At 41.9% G+C, this 20,769-nt stretch overlaps 1 protein-coding gene across 1 annotated transcript; it reads right to left on the bottom strand.

The window, feature by feature from the left end:
- Positions 1 to 1,410: 1,410 nt before the first annotated feature.
- LOC310650018 (olfactory receptor 14I1-like) lies at positions 1,411 to 2,280 on the bottom strand (the record flags this gene model as incomplete). The annotated part of the gene is made up of 1 exon (XM_083378853.1): positions 1,411 to 2,280. Exon 1 carries the CDS (start codon positions 2,272 to 2,274, stop codon positions 1,411 to 1,413), a length of 864 nt encoding a protein of 287 aa, XP_083234979.1. The 5' UTR covers positions 2,275 to 2,280.
- Between the last annotated feature and the right edge of the window lie 18,489 nt (positions 2,281 to 20,769).

Here is a 20,769-nt window from a genome sequence, read left to right as displayed (position 1 = left end):
ATTAAGGATTGATATAATGTCTGATGTTTTCAATCACTACCTTTAGTATTCTAAAATATTATGTCATGAACTAAAACAGCTGTCCCTTAAAGACCACTATATCTATCCCTTACAAACTATTCCTTACAATGAAGACTACATGGCAACATTGATATTCACTTTTAAAGGCAATTTGAATAAAGATCTATGGTTGTACAAATAATTTAATTTAATTTAATTTAATAATATTTCTATACCGCCCTTCTCCCTGAGGACTCAGGGCGGTTCACAGGGCAAAAGTGAAATACAAAATACAAACATTAAAAAGAGATTAAATGATTGCCCAAGTTAAAACAATTGATATACAATTATAAGTTTAGTGCAGGCCCCATCAGAGTCTATCAGTGAAATAAGAAACCCAAATATAATATCTTGTAGTAGTGTAAGTGGCATATGTGACAAAATAAGTGTCAGATGCCATCCGTTCAGTCTTGATTTGTTTGCAGGATGCAGTTGCTGACAGCTATCTTACATTATTAACCAGCAAAACCAGAGTAAACCAGTGTGATAAATGCAGAGTAAAAAAAAAAATCCCTTTGTCTCACCCACAACTTCACAGGGGAAAAATTTTGCTATCATCTGTTACTCTGGCCACAATAAATTTTACATAGGGTAAATCAGTCCACCTCCACAAAAAAACTGACACCAGTAAAGGACATTTCTAAGAGCATTCTGAGCCTGATTTCAACATGACCACATTTAAAAAAGAAAATGAGAGCAAAATATTTTAACAAGAGAACACTTAAGAATATTTTTCATTGATTAAAGAGACAGCGAAGTTTCTTATCCCAAAATAGAATAATAAGTATATCAATGTAAAATCTAGTTCTTACATCTCAGAGCATTCTGAAGCTGATTTCAAGATGATAACACTTAAGAAAGAAAATAAGAGCAAAATATAGATTCCATGACCAAATATTTTGGCTTGAGAAGATTTAAGAGCATTTTCCATTGATTAAACAGACAGCCAGTGGTGGGATTCAAATATGTGAACAACCGGTTCTCTGTGTGGATGCTGCTTGCGGAAGTCAATTCTGGGCCTGGGCAACAAAAAATTAGCTATCGGTTCTGCTGAAGTGGTATGAACTGGCTCAATCCCACCACTGCAGAGTGTCAATATCTTCTTATCACAATATAGAATGTAATAAATATAGTAATGTTAAAATGTGAGCATTATATTGTATTTTATTTTGCTAAAGGTTACTACATGTAATTCCAGCTTTTCAACCATTTATATAAGTTTCTATGTGTGATTCTCTGGACTATACCCAGTGCATCCAAATAAGTACATTGGAGTTCACAAGTATTAAATGAAAATAAAGATGTTAGTCTTTAGGACACCAAAACTTGTGGAATTTTAGCAAAAGTTGCTTAAGATTTCAACTTAACAGATTCTGTATTTTGATTTGTAATCCTTTGGTTAAAAAACCTCCATAAAGCAGCTTTTATATCTTTATTCCTCATGCTATAGATTACAGGGTTCATCATTGGAGGGATCACAGAGTAGATCACTGCCAGGACCGCATCCCAATTGTAAGAAGACTCAGAATTTGATATGAAATGAGAAAATATACCTGTACCAATGAATAAGCAGACAACAAGCAGATGAGGAATGCAAGTAGAGAAGGCCTTTTGTCTACTGGCCACTGAGGACATGCTTAGTACAGTCTTAAAGATTTTTACATAGGACATGACAATTAAAATAAAAGAAACAACAGCAACCAAAGAACTAAAGAGAAGAACCCGGATTTCACTGAATTTGGGATCAAAGCAGGAAATCTTCATGAGGTGTGGGATTTCACAGAAGAACTGATGGATGACTTTGGAACAGAAGGGCAATGAAAAAAGGGTTCCTGCATGCATGGCAGCATTAAGAAAGCCGAACATCCATGCAGCCCCTGCCATCTGGAAGCAGCTTCCCCATTTCATCACAGACACGTAATGTAAAGGATGACAGATAGCCACATATCTGTCATAGGCCATAGCAGTGAGAAGGAAAAGGTTTGATGACAGGAAGAAAACAAAGAAAAACATTTGCACAGCACATTCAGAATAGGATATCTTTCTCGTGTTCATGAGGGCACTGGCCATTGACCTGGGAATGGTGACAGAGGTGGATCCCAAATCAACAATTGCTAAATTGACCACAAAGAAGTACATTGGTGTCTCAAGATGGTTGTTCATCACTACCAAGGTGATGAGGAGAAGATTTCCTATCAGGATAGCCAGATACATCAGGAGGAAGATCACAAAGTGCAAAAACTGGAACTCCCGTTGATCAGAAAATCCCGTAAGCAAGAAATCCATGATGACGGTTATATTGGGCATCATTTCATTGATATTTTAACTGTCAAGAAAGACATATGGTTTAAACCTGGAGATTTTCAGCTGCATGACATCCTATGAAATACCTCAGGCTGGATTGCAAGCCTATTTAGATTCTTTATGTATAATTGAGGGGCAATGGGGCCTGTTATTTTGGCATTTCACTGAAATTTTAACTTTTTGAAAACAAAGGCCATATACGGTAAGCTTTTTCTGTGATGACATGATCCCAGATATACACCAACCATTTTATATTTAATATATCTCCTGTGTACAAAGGCCATATCTTGAACTGAAAAGACAGTTCTTCATAGCCTTGAAATGTTAGAGATAGCCCTTTCTTCTACTATTACAGAGATTTTATCTGCAGCCATGAGATATATTCATGGATGTGAACTGTCAAGAGAAAGTTCAATGTCTGTTGATTAGCACAAAACTAGTACTTCAGTGTTTTATTGAACATATTACATTTCTCCTTTTAGGTTTTAAACTATTGTTATCAAAACAAAGAATACAACAACAACAAAACCCCTTTGTTAAAACTCATAAGAAGACAGGTAGCCTGTTGAATCTTTCTTGAATAACCTTTATAAATTTTAAAATGTAAAAACTTACTTTTTCCCCATTAATCCTTTTAAATTGATAATGAAAACAGTAGTACAGGCTAGTCTGTATCCACTTTTTTCCTTTTGTTTCTTAATATTTCTTTTACAACCTCTCAAGGTCTTTTTGTGGAAGACTTAAAACACACCTTTAGCTCAAGTATAAATGCATGATGAAGATTGATGGAGTATTATATAATGGAAATGAATCCCTAATTTGGATCCAGAGATTATTATTCTTATTCAAAACTAGACTTAAATTTAAAAAACAAAGAAAAAAGTAAAATATTTCATCACTATATCTTTAAACTCTCCATCTATAGCTATTATTCTTGTAATCCAGCAGACATGGCTTTCTTCTCAACATTTGATAACTAGTCCCATAAGGAACATGAACACAAAATAAAGGACTACTATACACAAAGGAATGATTGCACAATGACAACTTTAGTGGTGGCAGATGCTATTCTCCAGGGCACTGCAAGGACATAATGTTTACTTTCAACAATGTACAGTAGAGGTACAAAATATTATTGAGAGTAATATTATTTTTGGAAGTAATGAAATGTGGAATTTTCTCTTTCTGCAATTAGGGATTGATATAATATCTGAAGTTTTTGATCACTGCCTTTAGTTTCCCGAAATATTATGTCATGAACTAAAACAACTGTCCCTTATAGGCCACTGTATCCCAACCATTCCTTACAATGAAGACTACATCAAATGGATCTGCACTATTAAAGGCAATTTGAATAAAGATCTGTGGCTGTACAAATAAGTTTAGTGCAGGCCCAGTCAGAGTCCATCAGTGAAATAAGGAACCAAATCTAATATCCTGTAGGCATCAACAGGAATATAAGTGGCACATGTGACAAAATATGTGTCAATTGCCACCTTCATATACTTATATGTGATGTTGAAATACAAGTATGAGAAGAAAGAGCTTTCATCAACACATCACAAAATATGTTTTGTTATTTTTGCATCATGGCAGTTAGCTATATATGCTTGACTTAATTAAGTCCTTGCTAACTTCAGTGTCTATTATTCTAGTATACAGCATATTCTCTAATTCATTGAGCAAACAGGTTTTGGTGATTTGTATCAATTGTATCTAAATTTAGTAACCTGAAAATGAAAGGGAAGAAAAAAAAAACAAATTCAAACATAACAAGAATGCAAATTGGACTAGAAGACCTCAAGGTTCCTTCCAACTCTGGTATTCTGTTATTTTGGTACTCTGCTAAGTTTAGAGCTATATGGAATTCTGGGTGGGAAGCTATCCAGAAGACGTGAGCTGTAACATAAAAGGCTCACTGTTTTGGTCCCAATAAATCAGGGGTGTCAAACTCAATTTCATTGAGGGCCGCATCAGCATTGCGGTTGCCCTCAAGGGGCCGGGTGGGTATGGCCTGGGTGGGCATGGCCTACTGGGTGGGTGTGGCTAGAGTGCGTATGGCCTACTGGGTGGGCATGACCAGCTCTACATCGTTCGCATGAAGGGTGCCTATGGGGGCCTGGGCAGGAGTGGGACAGATATGAGGGTCTCTGGCAGAAAGAGGATCTCTGGGCCAGGGCCAAGGCAGTGGGGGCCGTTACCTCACTGTTTCCAGGATGGCTTCGCGGGCCACATGAAACCACTTCGCGAGCCGGATCTGGCCCCCGGGCCTTGTGTTTGACATGTCTGCAATAGATGATAATGTTGTATCAAAGGGACCTGAGATGTGCTCACTTTGATATCATCTGATAGGCAGAAACAATTGGGGATAGGCAATTCTATAAATAGACAGGCCCTATTCATGAAGGGCTTTATTGGTGATAACCAGAATCTTGAATTGCACATGGAACAATTAGTAGCTAAAGGTAAAGGTAAAGGTTCCCCTGCACATGCGTGCTAGTTGTTTCCAACACTAGGGGGCGGTGCTCATCTCCGTTTCAAAGCCAAAGAGCCAGCGCTTGTCCGAGGACGTCTCCGTGGTCATGTGGCCGGCATGACTAGACGCCAAAGGCGCATGGAACGCTGTTACCTTCCCACCATAGTGGTCCCTATTTTTCTACTTGCATTGAATATATAACAGAAGGAGGAAGCCTGACAGTTCACAAGGTTAATGCTGTATGGAATGAAACTAGGGTTGAATTTGGATGTTCTGCTACTTTTTTCTTACACGTTTTGCTTTTTCCTGTGCTTTCTTTCTTTTCCATTTTCCCTACGTATTACCTTGTGTTATGTTTTTATCTACTTGTCTAAATGTTTTAGTAAAAATTATTTAACAAAAAACCCCCACCAATTACTGCAAAAATCATTGAGGCACAACAGTGGCAGAAAGGAGGACAACTGTAAAAAAGACCGCTTTATCATAATACAACTCATTTTCTTCTCCCCGATGCTTAATAGCCATATTCCTGTTAGGATATGGTAAGAGTGTATGAGAATGAAAAATGTGGACATGAAAATGTTTAAAAGAAAACTTAGATATTTTGTGCTATTTGTTAGAGGACTAACAAATTTTGTGTATTCTGTTATTTAGTGTGGATTATTCACACTACTTCACCCTTGGGAGGTTAATATCTCATTGAATGAGGTATTGCAGTTTTCTTGCATAAACTGCCAAACATTGACCAAGGCAATCTAAAGATGCAGATTCCTAGCCATTTACAAGGCATGAGGGACAGAAAGTGGGAAGGTTTGCTTATATATGCCTCAAAGAGTAGCAAAGAAAAAATGATGAGGTTTTTCCTTTTAGGAAGAAAAACAAAATGATTAAAATCAGTGGATTATTTCCATTAGTTTTGATTTTAGCGCTCGAAGCTAACTGTGATCAGAAAACCTCCTAACAGACTCCTTCTGATTATGGATTAACTATAAGTGAGACAAAGTATTTTTTCCCTGATTTGTTGTAACAGTAATCTAAAACTTATAATGATCTTTGAATTGTATCTCTAAATTTCAGCTTTACTTCTGAGAATTAATCGAGGGCTTCCACAAATAGTGATTTCTATTATCATTCCACAATTGCCCTAATAACATGAATCTTTTCTTTGTTAGCTATATTTCATCAGAATGATGGCCAGATAATCTTCACATTCATTGTGATATCTCAGTGCAAGCTCCAAATTCAGGTATGTAAGGAGCAGGTTTCATTATGTCACAATATAAGTTACAAACTTGCCCACATATCACATAAGCTGAATTCACAATGGCCACTATCTTATCTTTATGCAACCAACACCCAAACAAGATCACAATAGCCACTGCTACCCTTGTAGATAGCCAGGCTCAGTATAAGATTGCAGTGGGTGATTACAAATTCTATGTCAGGAATTATAGTGATATTAGTAATATTGACAATATTGACAATATTAAATATTGTCCAGTTTTCTCAGAAACCCAGACAGGCATACCTTGGCTATCTACCCATTTCATGGCTAAACTCAAGTTCAAAGCAGATTCAAGTGACTTTATTCAGAAGATGCAAGGCATATTCCTCAGCACTGCATATGAACCTTCAGCTTCTCTTTTTCCTGAAATGACAGGCTATCCACAAATATTATAATGGCAGAAAAATATTGATGATTTACTCTTGTACTGAAACAAGGTAGGCCTTAACAGTACCTGTAATGTGTGCTTGACCATGTTCCCCCCATGTCCTTCATTACTGTGGCAGACATCTCTTACCCTGTTTCTGGTACCTTAGCTCGTCTGTAAACCTTTGAGACTTCAGGATCCCTAAGAGGAGAGAGTTTGCATAGGTGTGATTCAGTCCAAGGCCCCAGCTGTTCTCTCATTCACGATAGTGCCTTAGGCCCCTGTTGTACCTTGCATCAGACTTGCAGGGATAGCCCCAACCTGCTTCATTGGATCCGAAAGGTGCCTGAGACACGTCCATTGGATATGTCCTACCTTCCTGCATCCTGAAACAACATTCTAGGGCAGGGGTAGGCAACCTTGGCTCTTTTATGACTTGTGGATTTCAACTCCCAGAATTCCTGAGCCAGCATAGCTGGCTCAGGAATTCTGAGAGTTGAAGTCCATGAGTCAAGAGCCAAGGTTGCCTACCCCTGCTCTAGGGCAAGTGATGAAGCCCTGACAGGGAATAATGGTAATCTCCCCAAATCTTGGAACACCATTACCACTCTACAAACAAGAACATCAGATCTGGTATATGACCACCATTCTAAGTCAGACTTTTAATCACCTAGGTTAGCACCATGGCTGTCATGATAGCCATAAACTCCCAGGTTACCTCAGATTCTACCACCAGAAAAGACAGGCTGAAGTCCTTCAAGACCTGAAGTCTAGAGAAGACCACTACCAGTCAGCCATGGAATCAAGTTGCTCAGACAAGGAGAATATTATGCAATAGGGAAGATGGTATAGTAGCAGCAATCCCAATTGATCTATAGAGGCCAAATGGGGGTCTTACAGTCAGTTATCTGTGGAACAGCACATCTGAAAACCACTGGAGTATCCTAGACCAGGAGTCTCCAACCTTTCTGAATTGGCAGCCCAGTGGGAGAGGGAGGGGCAGGCACTTTACCTGCGCATAAATAAACGTAACTGTGGCTATATGTGTGCGTGCATGCACAAATAGGCCACAAGCATGCACACCATGCAAACATGCACGTGAGGCTCTCAGTGACACTGGCGCCTATGTGAGGCTTGTGGTGCTGCTGCCACCAGGCTCGTAGCAATGCCATCATCAGTGTAAGGCTCACACCATGGCCTGCAGTGATGCTGCCACCAGCATGATGCTCGTGCCTTTGCCCCCACGTGAGGCTCATACCACGGTCTGCATAAGGTTCATGGCAACACCATTGCCCACACAATACTAGCAACGCTGCCACTGCCCGCACAACAGCAATGGGGTGTGAGCACACATCTGCATGCATTGCCCAGCTATTCATGCTGCCTGGTGTCCAAGAGGCCATGGCCAGTAGTGGACAGCAGCCCACATGTTAGGGACCTCTGTCCTAGACAACCAACATTACTTCACTAGTTCTACCCAGGTCTCTCAGGTAATGCCATAACTGAAACCTAGGCAGGCACATTTTTGAGAGGGGAACTCTTCCCTCCATACCCAAGTCTCAGCAATGCACATAAGGTCAGCCCTCCTATATGTGATTACTTCATACTGGGTAGACGTCTGAACAGCAGCAAAGGAACCCAGCAATACCACTGCCAGCCTACTCATGTTTCCATGTTGCCAGTCTGCAACTGAAAACGACCACTGCCAGAAGGGATGTGTCAATGCCACTCAAAGGAACCTTTCACTAGGCTTCCCCGATGCTGCTGACCTTATTCTCACAAAGAATGGAGAGTTATCCTTTCTCCCCAATTCCAAATGGCATGGGAGAGTTTAATATGTATTAGATGGTCCCACTGAAGCCTTTCTCATACAACACAAAATTCCTGCAATAGAATCTGCTAAATTTAGAAGATGGGAGGTGATTCTGGAACCCTATTCTCGGACCAGGTAGAAAATAGAATATATAACATAATATATTATGTGCAAATGTGATGTGCAATATTTCAAAAATGCTAATGTTAATGAATTATTTAACATTTACACAAAGAACATTGTATATCTAAAATATCATTTCCTAATTAAAATACAGTGCACACCTTGGGCAGTCATGCATATAATTCCTGTAAATACAGGATTTTTTCAGTTTAATAATCTCTGAAATTGACATTTTTGAATTTCCATATGAGAACCAAAGTAATGTCTTGAAACCACCATGAAGATTTCCAGACTAACCATTCATAATATCATCCCACCATTACTGGTAGCCCTCAGTTTATGACAATTGAGATCAAAATTTCCATTGCTAAGCAAGTGAGCCCTGCCCAATTTTATGACCTTTTGTGCTAAGGTTATTAAATGAGTGACAATTTTTAAGTGAATCATGAAGTAATTAAGTGAATCCAGCTTCCCATTGACTTTGCTTGTTAGAAGCCAGCTGGAAAGTCACAAATCATGATCACTTGATCCCAGAATGTTGCAACCATCATAAATACATGCTGGATTCCAAGTGCTTAATTTTGGATCACTTGACTTTAGGGATGCTGCAATGGTCGTAAGTGTGATGATTGGTCAAAAGTCACTTTTTTCAATGCCACAGTAATATCAAACAGTTGCTAAACAAATGGTTGTAAGTCAAGAACTACCCGCATGAGAAAATATTGCTACTCTATGCAAGTCTTATATTGCTGCAGCAATTACTAAATAACTCAATATATAATTTCTTTACAGTCTTAGCAATTCTCAATGTCCATTTGGCTGACGGATCAATGAAAACATTCATCACCTGTGTCATTATTGTTCCCTAATAAATCAGGGATACAATACTAATTCCTTTTTTAGATTTTCTTACCTATAGTTACAAGAACATGGAAGCAACAATTCTGAATGTTCTTGGACAAAGAGAAAACTGTCAATAAATGGATAAATTATTGTAAACAATCATAACATTAAGAGTTTGGATGAGGAAGATTACCACAAATGCTCGGATATCCTTCAAGCTGACAACATCAAGCACACTGAAATCAAGAAAAAGATTAGAGGTGAATACAACAAGAGAGTGAAAAAGATCTTAAAAGTCCAAACTCAATGGAGGAAATACCATGAAGGCAATCCTGAGCAATTCCAGTCATTAGATGCCCTGCTGGAATAGAGGACTGGACTCAACCAGAACTAAAAGCAATGGATAGAAAGACCAGAAAAATAATGACAATGAATCATGCCCTTCATCCTTGCTGTGACATTGACAGACTTTATCTACCAAGGCAAACAGGTGGGTGTGGAATGTTACAAGAACATCAGATGGTTGAAGAAGAAAAAATGGCTTTGGAAGAATATCTGAAGGACAATGATGCACTGAAGTTAGTATATCAGGAAGACTTACTGACTACTGGAGAGACCAAACTGGCCTACAAGAAAGACCAAATGAAGAACAGAATGGAGGCATGGGAAAACAAAGGACAACATAACCAGTACATTAAAAAAATAGCTGGAAAAGCAGATAACAACAAGACCTGCCAATGGCTAAGAGCAAGAAACTTGAAGAAAGAGACCAAGGGTCTAATGCTGGCTGCACAAAACCAAGCCTTAAGGACAAATGCATACAAAGTTAAAATTGAGAAGACAGCAATAGACAGTAAGTGTCGCCTATGCAAACAAGCTGGAAAAAAACAGTAGATCACCTGGTAAGCTGTGGCAAGAAGATTGCGCAGACTGACTATAAGCAGCGGCATGACAAAGTAGCAACAATGGTGCATTGGAAGGTCTGCAAGAAATATCATTTGCCTGCAAGCAAGAACTGGTGGGACCATAAAATAGAGAGTTATAAAAAATGAAAATATTAAATTGCTCTGGGACTTTAGAATTCAAACAGACATAATACTGCAGATTTAACAAATGTCGATAAGAAAGACAAAAAAGTCTGGATAGTGGACGTGGCAGTGCCTGGAGAGAGCAGAAGAGAAGAGAAAGAACTGAAGAAGATAACAAAATACAAAGACCTACAAAGAGAAATAGAATGACTGTGGCAAAGGCAAGCAAGAGTGGTACCAATAGTAATAGGCACCTTGGGTGCAATCCCAAAACAACTGGAGCACCACTGGGACACCATTGGCATTGACAAATTCACCATCAGTCAATTGCAAAAGGTGGTCTTACTGGGAACAGCTTCCATCCTGCAACAATATCTGTAACACCATCAAACATCCACATCTGCCTGTCCCAGGTCCTTGGTAAAGACTCGATAGGTAGACAAAAATGCCAGATCCAGTCTGAACATCTGGCTGTGTAATGAATAATAACAACAAAAACAATAATGTCACAAGGAACAAACAAATACACAGAACAGTATACAGAACAGTATACAGAACAGTATACACAAGATGGGCACATCATCCGGGACTCGTCGAAAGCTGAGGGCTTTCTCCGGTTCCTGCGGCTTTCCTGTTGCTCTTTCGCCGTGAGCACTCCCTGCTTGTTGGAGGAGCGGCGGCGACGATCGGGTGACCTGAAGACTCGGTTTGGAGCTGAGGTTCGTGTCAGTTTGGCGGGCACTGCCTTTGGCGGCGCGGAGCCCTCCCTCTCCTCCCGAGTTGCAGCGATGGCTCCCTTGTTTGGAAATCGGCCAGGGCTTGCTTGCAGGCTCTTTTGTTATCTTGCCGTGGACATCCCTTGCCTGTCGGAGGAGCAGCGGTGATGATTGAGCGATCTGGAGACTTGGTTTGGAGTTGGGATTTAGATCAGCTGGCTGTTGCTGTTTTTGGTGACACGGAGCCCTCCCTCTCCTCGAATGGCGGTGGTGGTTTTCCGGCCTGGAAACTGGCCATGGTTTCATCCTACCACCATGGATTTGCTAGATCTGTTGGATTTGCTCCTTATGCTGGCTGGAAGGCACTACTATGGCCTGGAGATCGGCCAGGATTACGCTTCAATACCCAGTTGGCGGTTAGTGCTTCCCATTAATATTCCGGACTGGACCTGGGACTGGACCGTAGTGGGAGGACGGTCTTGGATTGATCATCAACCGCCCCACTGGTGTGAGAGACCAGTTGGGGTAGGTTTACCCCGGGATCCTTTACTCTATCCATTATAGACTGGATTCCTCAGCCGTAGTGAGAGGACGGCTGGGGTTTCTTTTCTTGAGTTCCACCTCAGGTGAGAGCTGATCTGGACTAATGGACTGTGTTACATCTACCAGATTTTATGTTTTAATACCATCGATCCACCCATTATTAATCATCATTAACATCAGCCCTATGCGAACACTTGTTACTATTGTATGGTCTTCTTACATTACTCTGGAGCTGACCTGTATGCCCTCAGGGGGGGTTTCTTCCTCCTGGATTCGACCTGCCGCCCTTTCCTGCATTCCCCTTAATGACGGGCCCAACTGTTGGGACCCCGAGAGGTGGCTGGGCTTAAATAGGGGCCTCGAGCGGAGACGTATCAAGAGGCCTCTGATCTACTTTTTAGCCGGTTATTTTAAAAGGTTAGGGAGGGTGAGGGAGGGGAGAGGATTACTAACCGGCACTCAGTCTGGGCCGGTTTGGGGTCCCGGCGGGTCGGGGCTTGGGTTAGAGGTGGCTGGTTCTGGATGTGTTGGGGTGGGGCTTCAAATCCCCACAACAATAGGGAATGGCAGTAGGTGTATGCACGGAGGGCCGTATCGACATCCAGGATCGTGCCCCCGCTGCTTGCAAGCGGTGATGCACTCCAACCCTTTTGCCTGGGGGTGAGGGTGATCAGGCCCCTGAGCTCAGGCTGGTTTACCTTAATGCCAGATCCGTTGTTAATAAGGCTCCCCTCATTCGAGATTTGATCGAGGAGGAATGCGTGGATCTGGCATGCATTATGGAAACCTGGTTGGGCACGGAGGGAGGGGTCCCTCTAATTGAGTTATGCCCCCCAGGTTTCCGTGTTCTACACCAGCCACAGGCTCAGGGTAGGGGTGGTGGGGTGGCGGTGGTTATCAGGGAGACGTTATGTCCGCGGGAGACCACCATTGTCCAGATTGGCGGGAGTGAGTCCCTCCTCCTGAGATGTGGTTCTCGGGTTCAGATGAGCTTGTTGCTTACATACCTGGTGCCCAGCTGTGTGGCAACAGCTCTGCCCGAGCTGCTCAACACCCTCTCAGGGTTGGCGGTGGAGTTCCCCAGGCTTATAGTGCTGGGAGACTTCAACCTGTCTTCCCTGGGTCATCGGAGCTAGCCCAGGAGTTCATGGCCTCCATGACGGCCATGGACCTGACCCAGGTAATTCAAGGCCCGACCCATGTGGGGGGTCACACTCTCGACCTGGTGTTCCTGTCTGGGCAGTGGTTGGATGATTTGGAAGGGGGTTTACCTGTTGTTACTCCCCTGTCATGGTCCGATCATCATCTCCTGTGGCTGGTCTTCCGTTATGCCACCCCCCGCTGCTGGGCGGTGGAACCAACTAGATGGTTCCACCCCAGGCGCCTAATGGACCCTGAACGGTTCCAGATGGCGCTTGGGTCTATACCTATCGCCCTCACTCACAGCCCAGCTGATGCCTTGGTGGATACCTGGGAAAGGGTGGCCACTGAGGCACTCAACTGTGTTGTACCCTTGCGACCTCTGACCCGGCGCAGATCCTGCTGGGCTCCATGGTTCTCTGTGGAGCTGTGGGAGATGAAGCGTCGGAGACGGGGTCTAGAGAGCGGTTGGAGGTCCAGCTGTTCTGAATCTGACTGATTGCAGTTAAGAACCTTTATAAGGTCTTATCTTGCTGCGATGAGGACGGCGAGGGCTAATTACTTCGCTGCCCTCATCGCGTCTGCAGATAATCGCCTGGCTGCCCTGTTTAGGGTGACTCGCTCCCTTCTTAACCAGGAGGTGAGGGAGGATCCCTTGCAGGGACGGGCCAAGGAGTTTAGTCATCATCTGACGGACAAAATCGCTCAGATCCGGGCTGGTTTGGACTCTGACTGGGCGGAGTCTGATGTGGAGGAATCGGACGGTCTTGAGCATGTTATCTGGACTGAGTTTGATCCTGTTTCCCCTGATGATGTGGACAGGATCATGGGGAGGCTGAGCTTCACCACTTGTTTGTTGGATCCGTGTCCCTCCTGGCTGGTTTATGCGGCCCTGGAGGGGACACGAGGCTGGTTCCAGGCAGTAATAACTGCTTCTTTGAAGGAGGGTGTCTTCCCCGGCACCTTGAAGGAGGTGGTGGTGAGACCCCTCCTCAAAAAGCCTGTCCTGTACCCGGCTGTTTTAAATAATTATCGTTCAGTCTCCAACCTTCGCTTTCTGGCGAAGGTTGTCGAGAGCGTGGTGGCGCATCAACTCCCTCTGTTCCTGGAGGAAACTGATTATCTGGACCCGTACCAATCGGGTTTCAGGCCCGGGCACAGCACGGAGACGGCATTGGTCATGCTGGTGAATGATCTCTGGCGGGCTCGGGACAGGGGTTGCTCCTCTGTCCTAGTCCTATTAGATCTCTCAGCGGCTTTCGATACCATCGACCATGGTATCCTACTGCGACGTCTCAAGGGACTGGGAGTGGGAGGCACCGTTTTATGGTGGTTCTCCTCCTATCTCCTGGGTCGTTCGCAGTCAGTGTTGACAGGAGGGCAGAGATCCACCCCAAGGCCTCTCGTTGTGGAGTTCCTCAGGGCTCGGTTCTCTCTCCCCTCCTGTTCAACATCTATATGAAGCCACTGGGTGAGGTCATTCATGGTTTTGGGGTGGGGTATCATCAGTACGCTGATGATACCCAACTCTTTCTTTCCATCCCGAACCAACCCAGCGATGCCCTCGCCATGATGTCACATTGCCTGGAGGCGGTCCAAGTCTGGATGGGGAGAAACAGGCTTCGTCTCAATCCTGCCAAGACTGAGTGGCTGTGCATATCGGCATCTCGGACTAACCAGTTCATTCCACCTTTAACGATGGGGGGGTGAGGTGTTACCCCCCATTGATAGGGCTCACAACTTGAGCGTCCTCCTGGATTCATAGCTCAATTTTGAAGACCATATAGGTGCCGTGACCAGGGGGGGCTTTTGCCCAGGTTCGCCTGGTGCGCCAGTTGCGACCCTACCTGGACCGAGATGCCCTACGCACAGTCACTCATGTGCTTGTGATCTCCCGTTTAGACTACTGCAATGCTCTCTACATGGGGCTGCCCTTGAGGACCACCCAGAGGCTTCAACTGGTGCAGAATGCAGCCACGCGAGTTGTGATGGAGGCCTCCCGATACTCCCATGTAACACCTCTACTCCGTGAGCTGCATTGGCTTCCAGTTGCCCTTCGGGTGAGATTCAAGGTGCTGTTGATGACCTATAAAGCCCTAAATGGCGAGGGTCTGGGATATCTGAGGGAACACCTGATGCCAGCATCAAACTCCCTTTATCCAGTGCACTCGCACAGGGAGGGTCTTCTCAGGGTGCCGCCGGTAAAAGATTGCCAGCGGATAACACCCAGAGGGAGGGCCTTCTCTGTGGGTGCACCTGCCCTCTGGAACCAGCTGCCCGTGGAGCTTAGGACTGCCCCTGACCTTCGTTCATTCCGCCGGGACCTGAAGACTTGGCTCTTTGAGCTCTCTGGCCCAGGCTGAGAATTTTTAACTGAGGTTTTTAGTTAAGGGATAATTTGATCTTTTTTAATTGTTTTTTTAACTTTTGTATTTCGTACTGTTTGATTTTAAATACCCTGTAAACCGCCCTGAGTCCTTCGGGAAAGGGCGGTATATAAATTTAATAAAATTAAAATTAAATTAAATCCCAATCTGACCTAGGAAAGAACAGATTTTCAAAGGTCATTTAAGGGGTGCAGGATTTGGGCAGTCTGAACCTTCAGGGGAATGATATTCCAAAAGGCAGGAATAATAGTGGAAAATATGTGCTTCCTGGGTTCCACCGAATACCATTGTTTAACAAACAGGATATAAAGGACACTTGTTTTGTCAGATATTATGGAACAGTTAGAACTCATTTGGGAGAGGTAGTTTCAGATAACAACTGACATTGGTACTGAATTTTCCTTTGCTGTAGTATCCTGTGCTTTGCACTTGCAATTTCAAATTATTACACCAGGTGGCAAGTTTCAGCTAGCATTATCATTGAACTACAAGTGTGAAGCTCCAAAAAAGGCTACTGTTTAAAAGGTTCAGTTGTGTATTTGAGCTGGCTGATGTTCTTTCATAAATGTTCATATGATTTATAGGATATAGCAAAGAAATAACCTCTCCCCAATAAATTAAGCATAGGATTGTAGTCATGCTGATCTCATTTGGAATGCTATTATGTACTATCTCTTGCAGGCAGGTGTGTGTTACAGCTGTTCATGTTTCAAGAATGATTCAGAAAAAATGCTTTGAGGACTGCATTAGCACAGTACAGAATCTCAGTACTATTCATTAAAGCAAGTTCAATTTGCCTAAGGATTTAAATCCTAAGTAACCTTTTCTCCAAAGGTTTCTTCCCTAATGGTAGACAAAGTTTCTGAATTGTTAACCGAAGCTGCCTGTTTAATTAACTCTGTAAGGAACCAAACTAAGAACTTCCATAATTTACAGCTAAAATAAACACAATAATTGAGAACATTGGTAACAACTCTCTGGCGTCATTCATAAGAAACAATGGTTAAAGTATCACTAGTTTGAACTAAATTTCCCTGTCTGGTCCTAACCACAGATTAATATCTTACTGCTTGATGGTACCTGTACTATTTCTAGTGCTGATCCAAAAACACTGAATGGTTTTAGATCTGGGCTTCAAAGGGAGACCAAATAGGAGACTAGAACCTGAGATAACTGGAAGCATAGTTGTGCTATGAGGAGAAAAGAAAACATCATAGGAGAAGCTGGAAAGTAAGATGGAGAAACAGAATAAGAGAAGAATGATGTGATAGACATTGGCCAAAGAGGGACATCAACAAATCTTAACTTATTTTGTGAAAATAGAGTCATCTCCCCCTGCTTTTCCAGCAGCCCAAATCAGTCTAGCCCAGGGGTCTTCAAACTTGGCCCTTTTATGACTTGTGGACTTCAACACCCAGAATTCCTCAGCCAGGCTGGCTGAGGAATTCTGGGTGTTGAAGTCCACAAGTCATAAAAGGGCCAAGTTTGAAGACCCCTGGGCTAGCCAGTGATCTGAAATTAAAGGAGAGCACCAGAGTAAGGAAAAAATACATTGTTCAATGAAACCTTGAGTTACCCAGCTGCTTACTTCCATCCATGTAGATGTAGTTCCACTGGGGACTACATGTTGAGTATGATTTAACTGGCTAACAAATTTTATTGAGCATGTAGCCCTCAATGGAACTACATTTACATGACGGGAGTAAGCAGGGAGGTACCACAATGCTCCATTTTGGGCCAAATACTCTTCAGTATCTTCATAAATGAATTCGATGAGGGAATAGAAGGGGAACTCATAAAATTTGCAGACAGCACTAAGCTGGCATGAATAGCCAACACCCAGAAGACAAGTTCAATATCCAAAACAATCACGACAGACCTGAACACTGGACTCTATCTAACAAAATGAAATTCAGTGTAGATAAAAGGAAGGTTTTACACTTAGAGAAGGAAAAACAACTATATAGATAAAAACTGGCTTAATGCCAGTAATTGTAAGAGGGATCTTGGAGTCCTAGTGGACAGTCACTTAAGTATGAACCAACAGTGTGAAGTAGCAGCCAAAAAATCCAATGCAGTCCTAGGCTGCATTCATAGAGAGATAGAATCAAGATCACATCAAGTTCTTCTACTGCTTTAGAAAGCCTTAATAAAACCAGACTTGGAATATTGCATCCAGTTCTGGTCATTACAATATAAAAAAGATGTTGAGACTAAGAGTACAGAGGAGAACAACAAGAATGATTAGGGGGCTGGAGGCTAAAACATACAAAGAATGGTTACAGGAATTGGGTATGTCTAGTCTAATGAAAAGAAGGACTAGGGTACAGGTGTCAAATTTGATCTTGTCACATGACATATCATGACTATTGTGATGTTGGGGTGGGCATGGCCTGCACATGACGCATCCAGCCTGTGGGCTACCAATTTGACACCTCTGGACTAGGGGATCCATGATAGCAGTATTCCAATATTTGAGAGCCTCCTACAAAGACTAGGCAATCAAATTATTTTCCAAAGCACCAAAAGGCAAAATGGGAAACAATGGATGGAAACTAACCAAGGAGAGAAGCAACCTAGAATTAGCAATAGCAATAGCACTTAGACTTATATACTGTTTTACAGTCCTCTCAGCAGTTTAGAGAGTCAACATATTGCCCCCAACAATCTGGGTCCTCATTTTACTGACCTCAGAAGGATGGAAGGCTGAGTTAATCCTGAGTCATTCAGAATCAAATTCATATAGTGAGCAGAGTTAGCTGAAATAATGCATTCTAACCACTGTGCCACCATAACTCTAAGGAGAAATTTCCTAATAGTGAGCTTGCTCAATCATTGGAGGCTTTCAAAGAGACTAGACAAACATTTATCTGAAATGGTATAGGGTCTCTTGCTCAAGCAGGGGGTTGGACTAGAAGACCTCCAAAGTCCCTTCCAATTCTTATACTGTGTTCAATGTTCTGTTTATGACCTGTATTGATTAAAAGAATGTTTCATACAGAGATGGATTTTTCCTCTCTTCTATAACAGGCAGCATCGACTCATTCATTGTAACTTTGTAAGAATATTGAATAATTTGTCCAAGTCCTTTAAACAAGAAGCTGCACTGTTTTCCTACTTGATTTAGATGAACAATGAACAATAGCATTGTAATGTAGTTTAGAATATCTATTTCACTGAGAAATATGAAAAGATATTTTTTTATCCCAAGTAGTATTTCTAAGTATCTAATAACATACCAAAGTTAACAATCATATTATTGTTCTAAGCAAATTGTGCTGTAAACTGGCAAGATGATTGTGTGGGCAGGGCTGATCAGGGGCAAATATATATAGTTAGCAACAACTATTACTCCTTACTTGCAACTGTGCATAATAAAATTAGCTGCAAATGAATTATTGTGTACTCCCAGTATCATTCACCATTTCTGATTCCCCTTTAACTGTCAGGTTCTTTTCTTTAGCATTTAAGGGAGGTTGTGGGGGAACCATATTCTTCCCATCATCTTCATTGACATTTTCTATTATCTTGCCTGCTCTTACAAACTTTGTTACTGCATGGGGGTTTTTTTAATGGGCTTTCCATGTTCTTATTCTAGTTCTCCCTTTGCAAGATTTTCCTTTTTTAATATAAAATAGCCCCCATATTAGAAAAGAAATGCCCCCAACACCCGTGGAAGAGAAAAGTCTTCCTTGAAATAAAACCACTCGAATGGCTGGCCCCTGTAAATGGATAGTTTCCATTCACCAAGACTAAATATTCCATTCATAAACAAAACACCTTCCTCTACAATCTCCCCAGAAGGCTGGAATTGATCAGATTAAAAAGCAGAGAAAAAAGACATCTAAAATCTACATTTCCCACCCAGCTCCAAGGACAGGGCATGACCTCCCAGCCACAATGAGTCAGGGAAAAGAATAATTAGAATACTAAAAGGGCACATTCAATCACAGATTAAAGTACATTTCACAATGAACCTAGACATCTAAATCACAAAGCCCTAGAACCACATAAAAACCTATCTGCTCACCACTGTTTTGTTACCTACCTCAGAAACATGCTGCTGTCATTTGGTTTCCAACTAACAAATAGATTTTGTATTCCCCCCCCCCAAAAAAAAATGCTCCCTGCCTCCAGTTCATTTCTAGTGTCTTTCTCCCTGCTTGGAACAGGACCAGATTTTACTTCCAGCAGCATCTTCAGATGTTCTTTCCCTGCAAAGCAGTATCAGCAACTACATATGCCTAGGCAGCTTTAATCTATCCACACCATAAGCACCATTAGCACTATAAAAGATCCTTAGCTCTTCCTGATTAGGATATTTAGTGCCACCTAATATGAAAAGTCCATCCTCTAGCATTGAAATGATGATTTTACCATTGTCACTGAAGTGATCCTTTGCTTTAAGCACCTTCTTTTATCATTCCTGCCCAATATAGGTGCCTGTTTCTTTTATCTGGGGAGCAGAGATAACCATCACATGTTGGTGGCCTTGCTGGGATTATACACTTTTGGCATACACTCTTGGTGCTCTTCATTTAAACCTCCAGAAATTTCATTTCTACTCCTTCAGCCTTATTTATGCTTTGTTCTTTTCGATCTACTCATTGGATCTATTGCTTGAGTATGCATGTGCAAGGAATAAGGACAAACAATATTTTGTATGTCCTGCTATACATGAAGACCAAACAAATCCTGACCTTATTTCTCATCCTAAAGTCTTGGCAAGTGTAAAGGTAACCTTGTCTATGAAAGGCCAAGTTAAAGATTAGAATTTAATTCATTCTAGAAGAAAGTTTTCATAGAATAAGGGTGGCAACTCAGACTGCATTCCTAATCACATCACTGAAATTCAATTGTAAAACACCTCAAATTTAACATTTTCCCCATATATTTTTTTAAAACAATAAGTAGAACAGCTTCAGCTAGATAACCTCAGATTGATATTGTCTTCCTGGAAAGTAAGCCTCATTGATTTTCTGACACTTCCTGTTGGACATGAGAAATATTCACACTGGAATATTGGAAATGGACAGACTTATATTCATCTCCATAGATGTTGTTTCTCTTGAATTAAAATAGGTCACTGTGATCTCAGACCAATAGGATTTCCCTTGAGAGTATCTCCCATCATGGCTTGTCTCTCTCATGAAGAACATGATAGCAAAACTTCTAATAAAGGTTTCATACAACCCATTTACTATTATAAGGGGGGAAAGTGATTTGGGAATGAAACAAAGGTTAGTTGAGCAAAACAATTTTATCAGGTTGCAGAAGATACCATTCAAGCAAATATACTTATTTAGATCCTCCACACTTGGAAAAGCCATAGTGCATAATGCCAAGTGAGGTATAAGCAAGAAAAATGTCTCCTTTCTTGCCATCATTATCACAGTGTAAGTCATGAACAATCATTTTCCCCTCCCAGAGACCTCTTGCAGTAGTAGGTGGGTGTTAACAGATTAGATGGGAATCTAAGTAGAGGCCAATTTATTTACATGTCATATGTGCATATCATACCATAATACAAGTGCAAGTACAGTCATGGCCGAAATTGTTGGCACCCCAGAAATTTTTCCAGAAAATCAAGTATTTCTCACAGAAAAGTATTGCAGGAACAAATGTTTTGCTATACACAGGTTTATTCCCTTTGTGTGTATTGGAACACAACAAAAAAGGGGAGG

Source organism: Vipera ursinii (assembly GCF_947247035.1).
Source record: "Vipera ursinii genome assembly, chromosome: Z".
NCBI lineage: Eukaryota > Metazoa > Chordata > Lepidosauria > Squamata > Viperidae > Vipera > Vipera ursinii.
The sequence above is the reverse complement of the archived record's forward strand: the minus strand, read 5'-3'. Positions and strand labels throughout refer to the sequence as shown.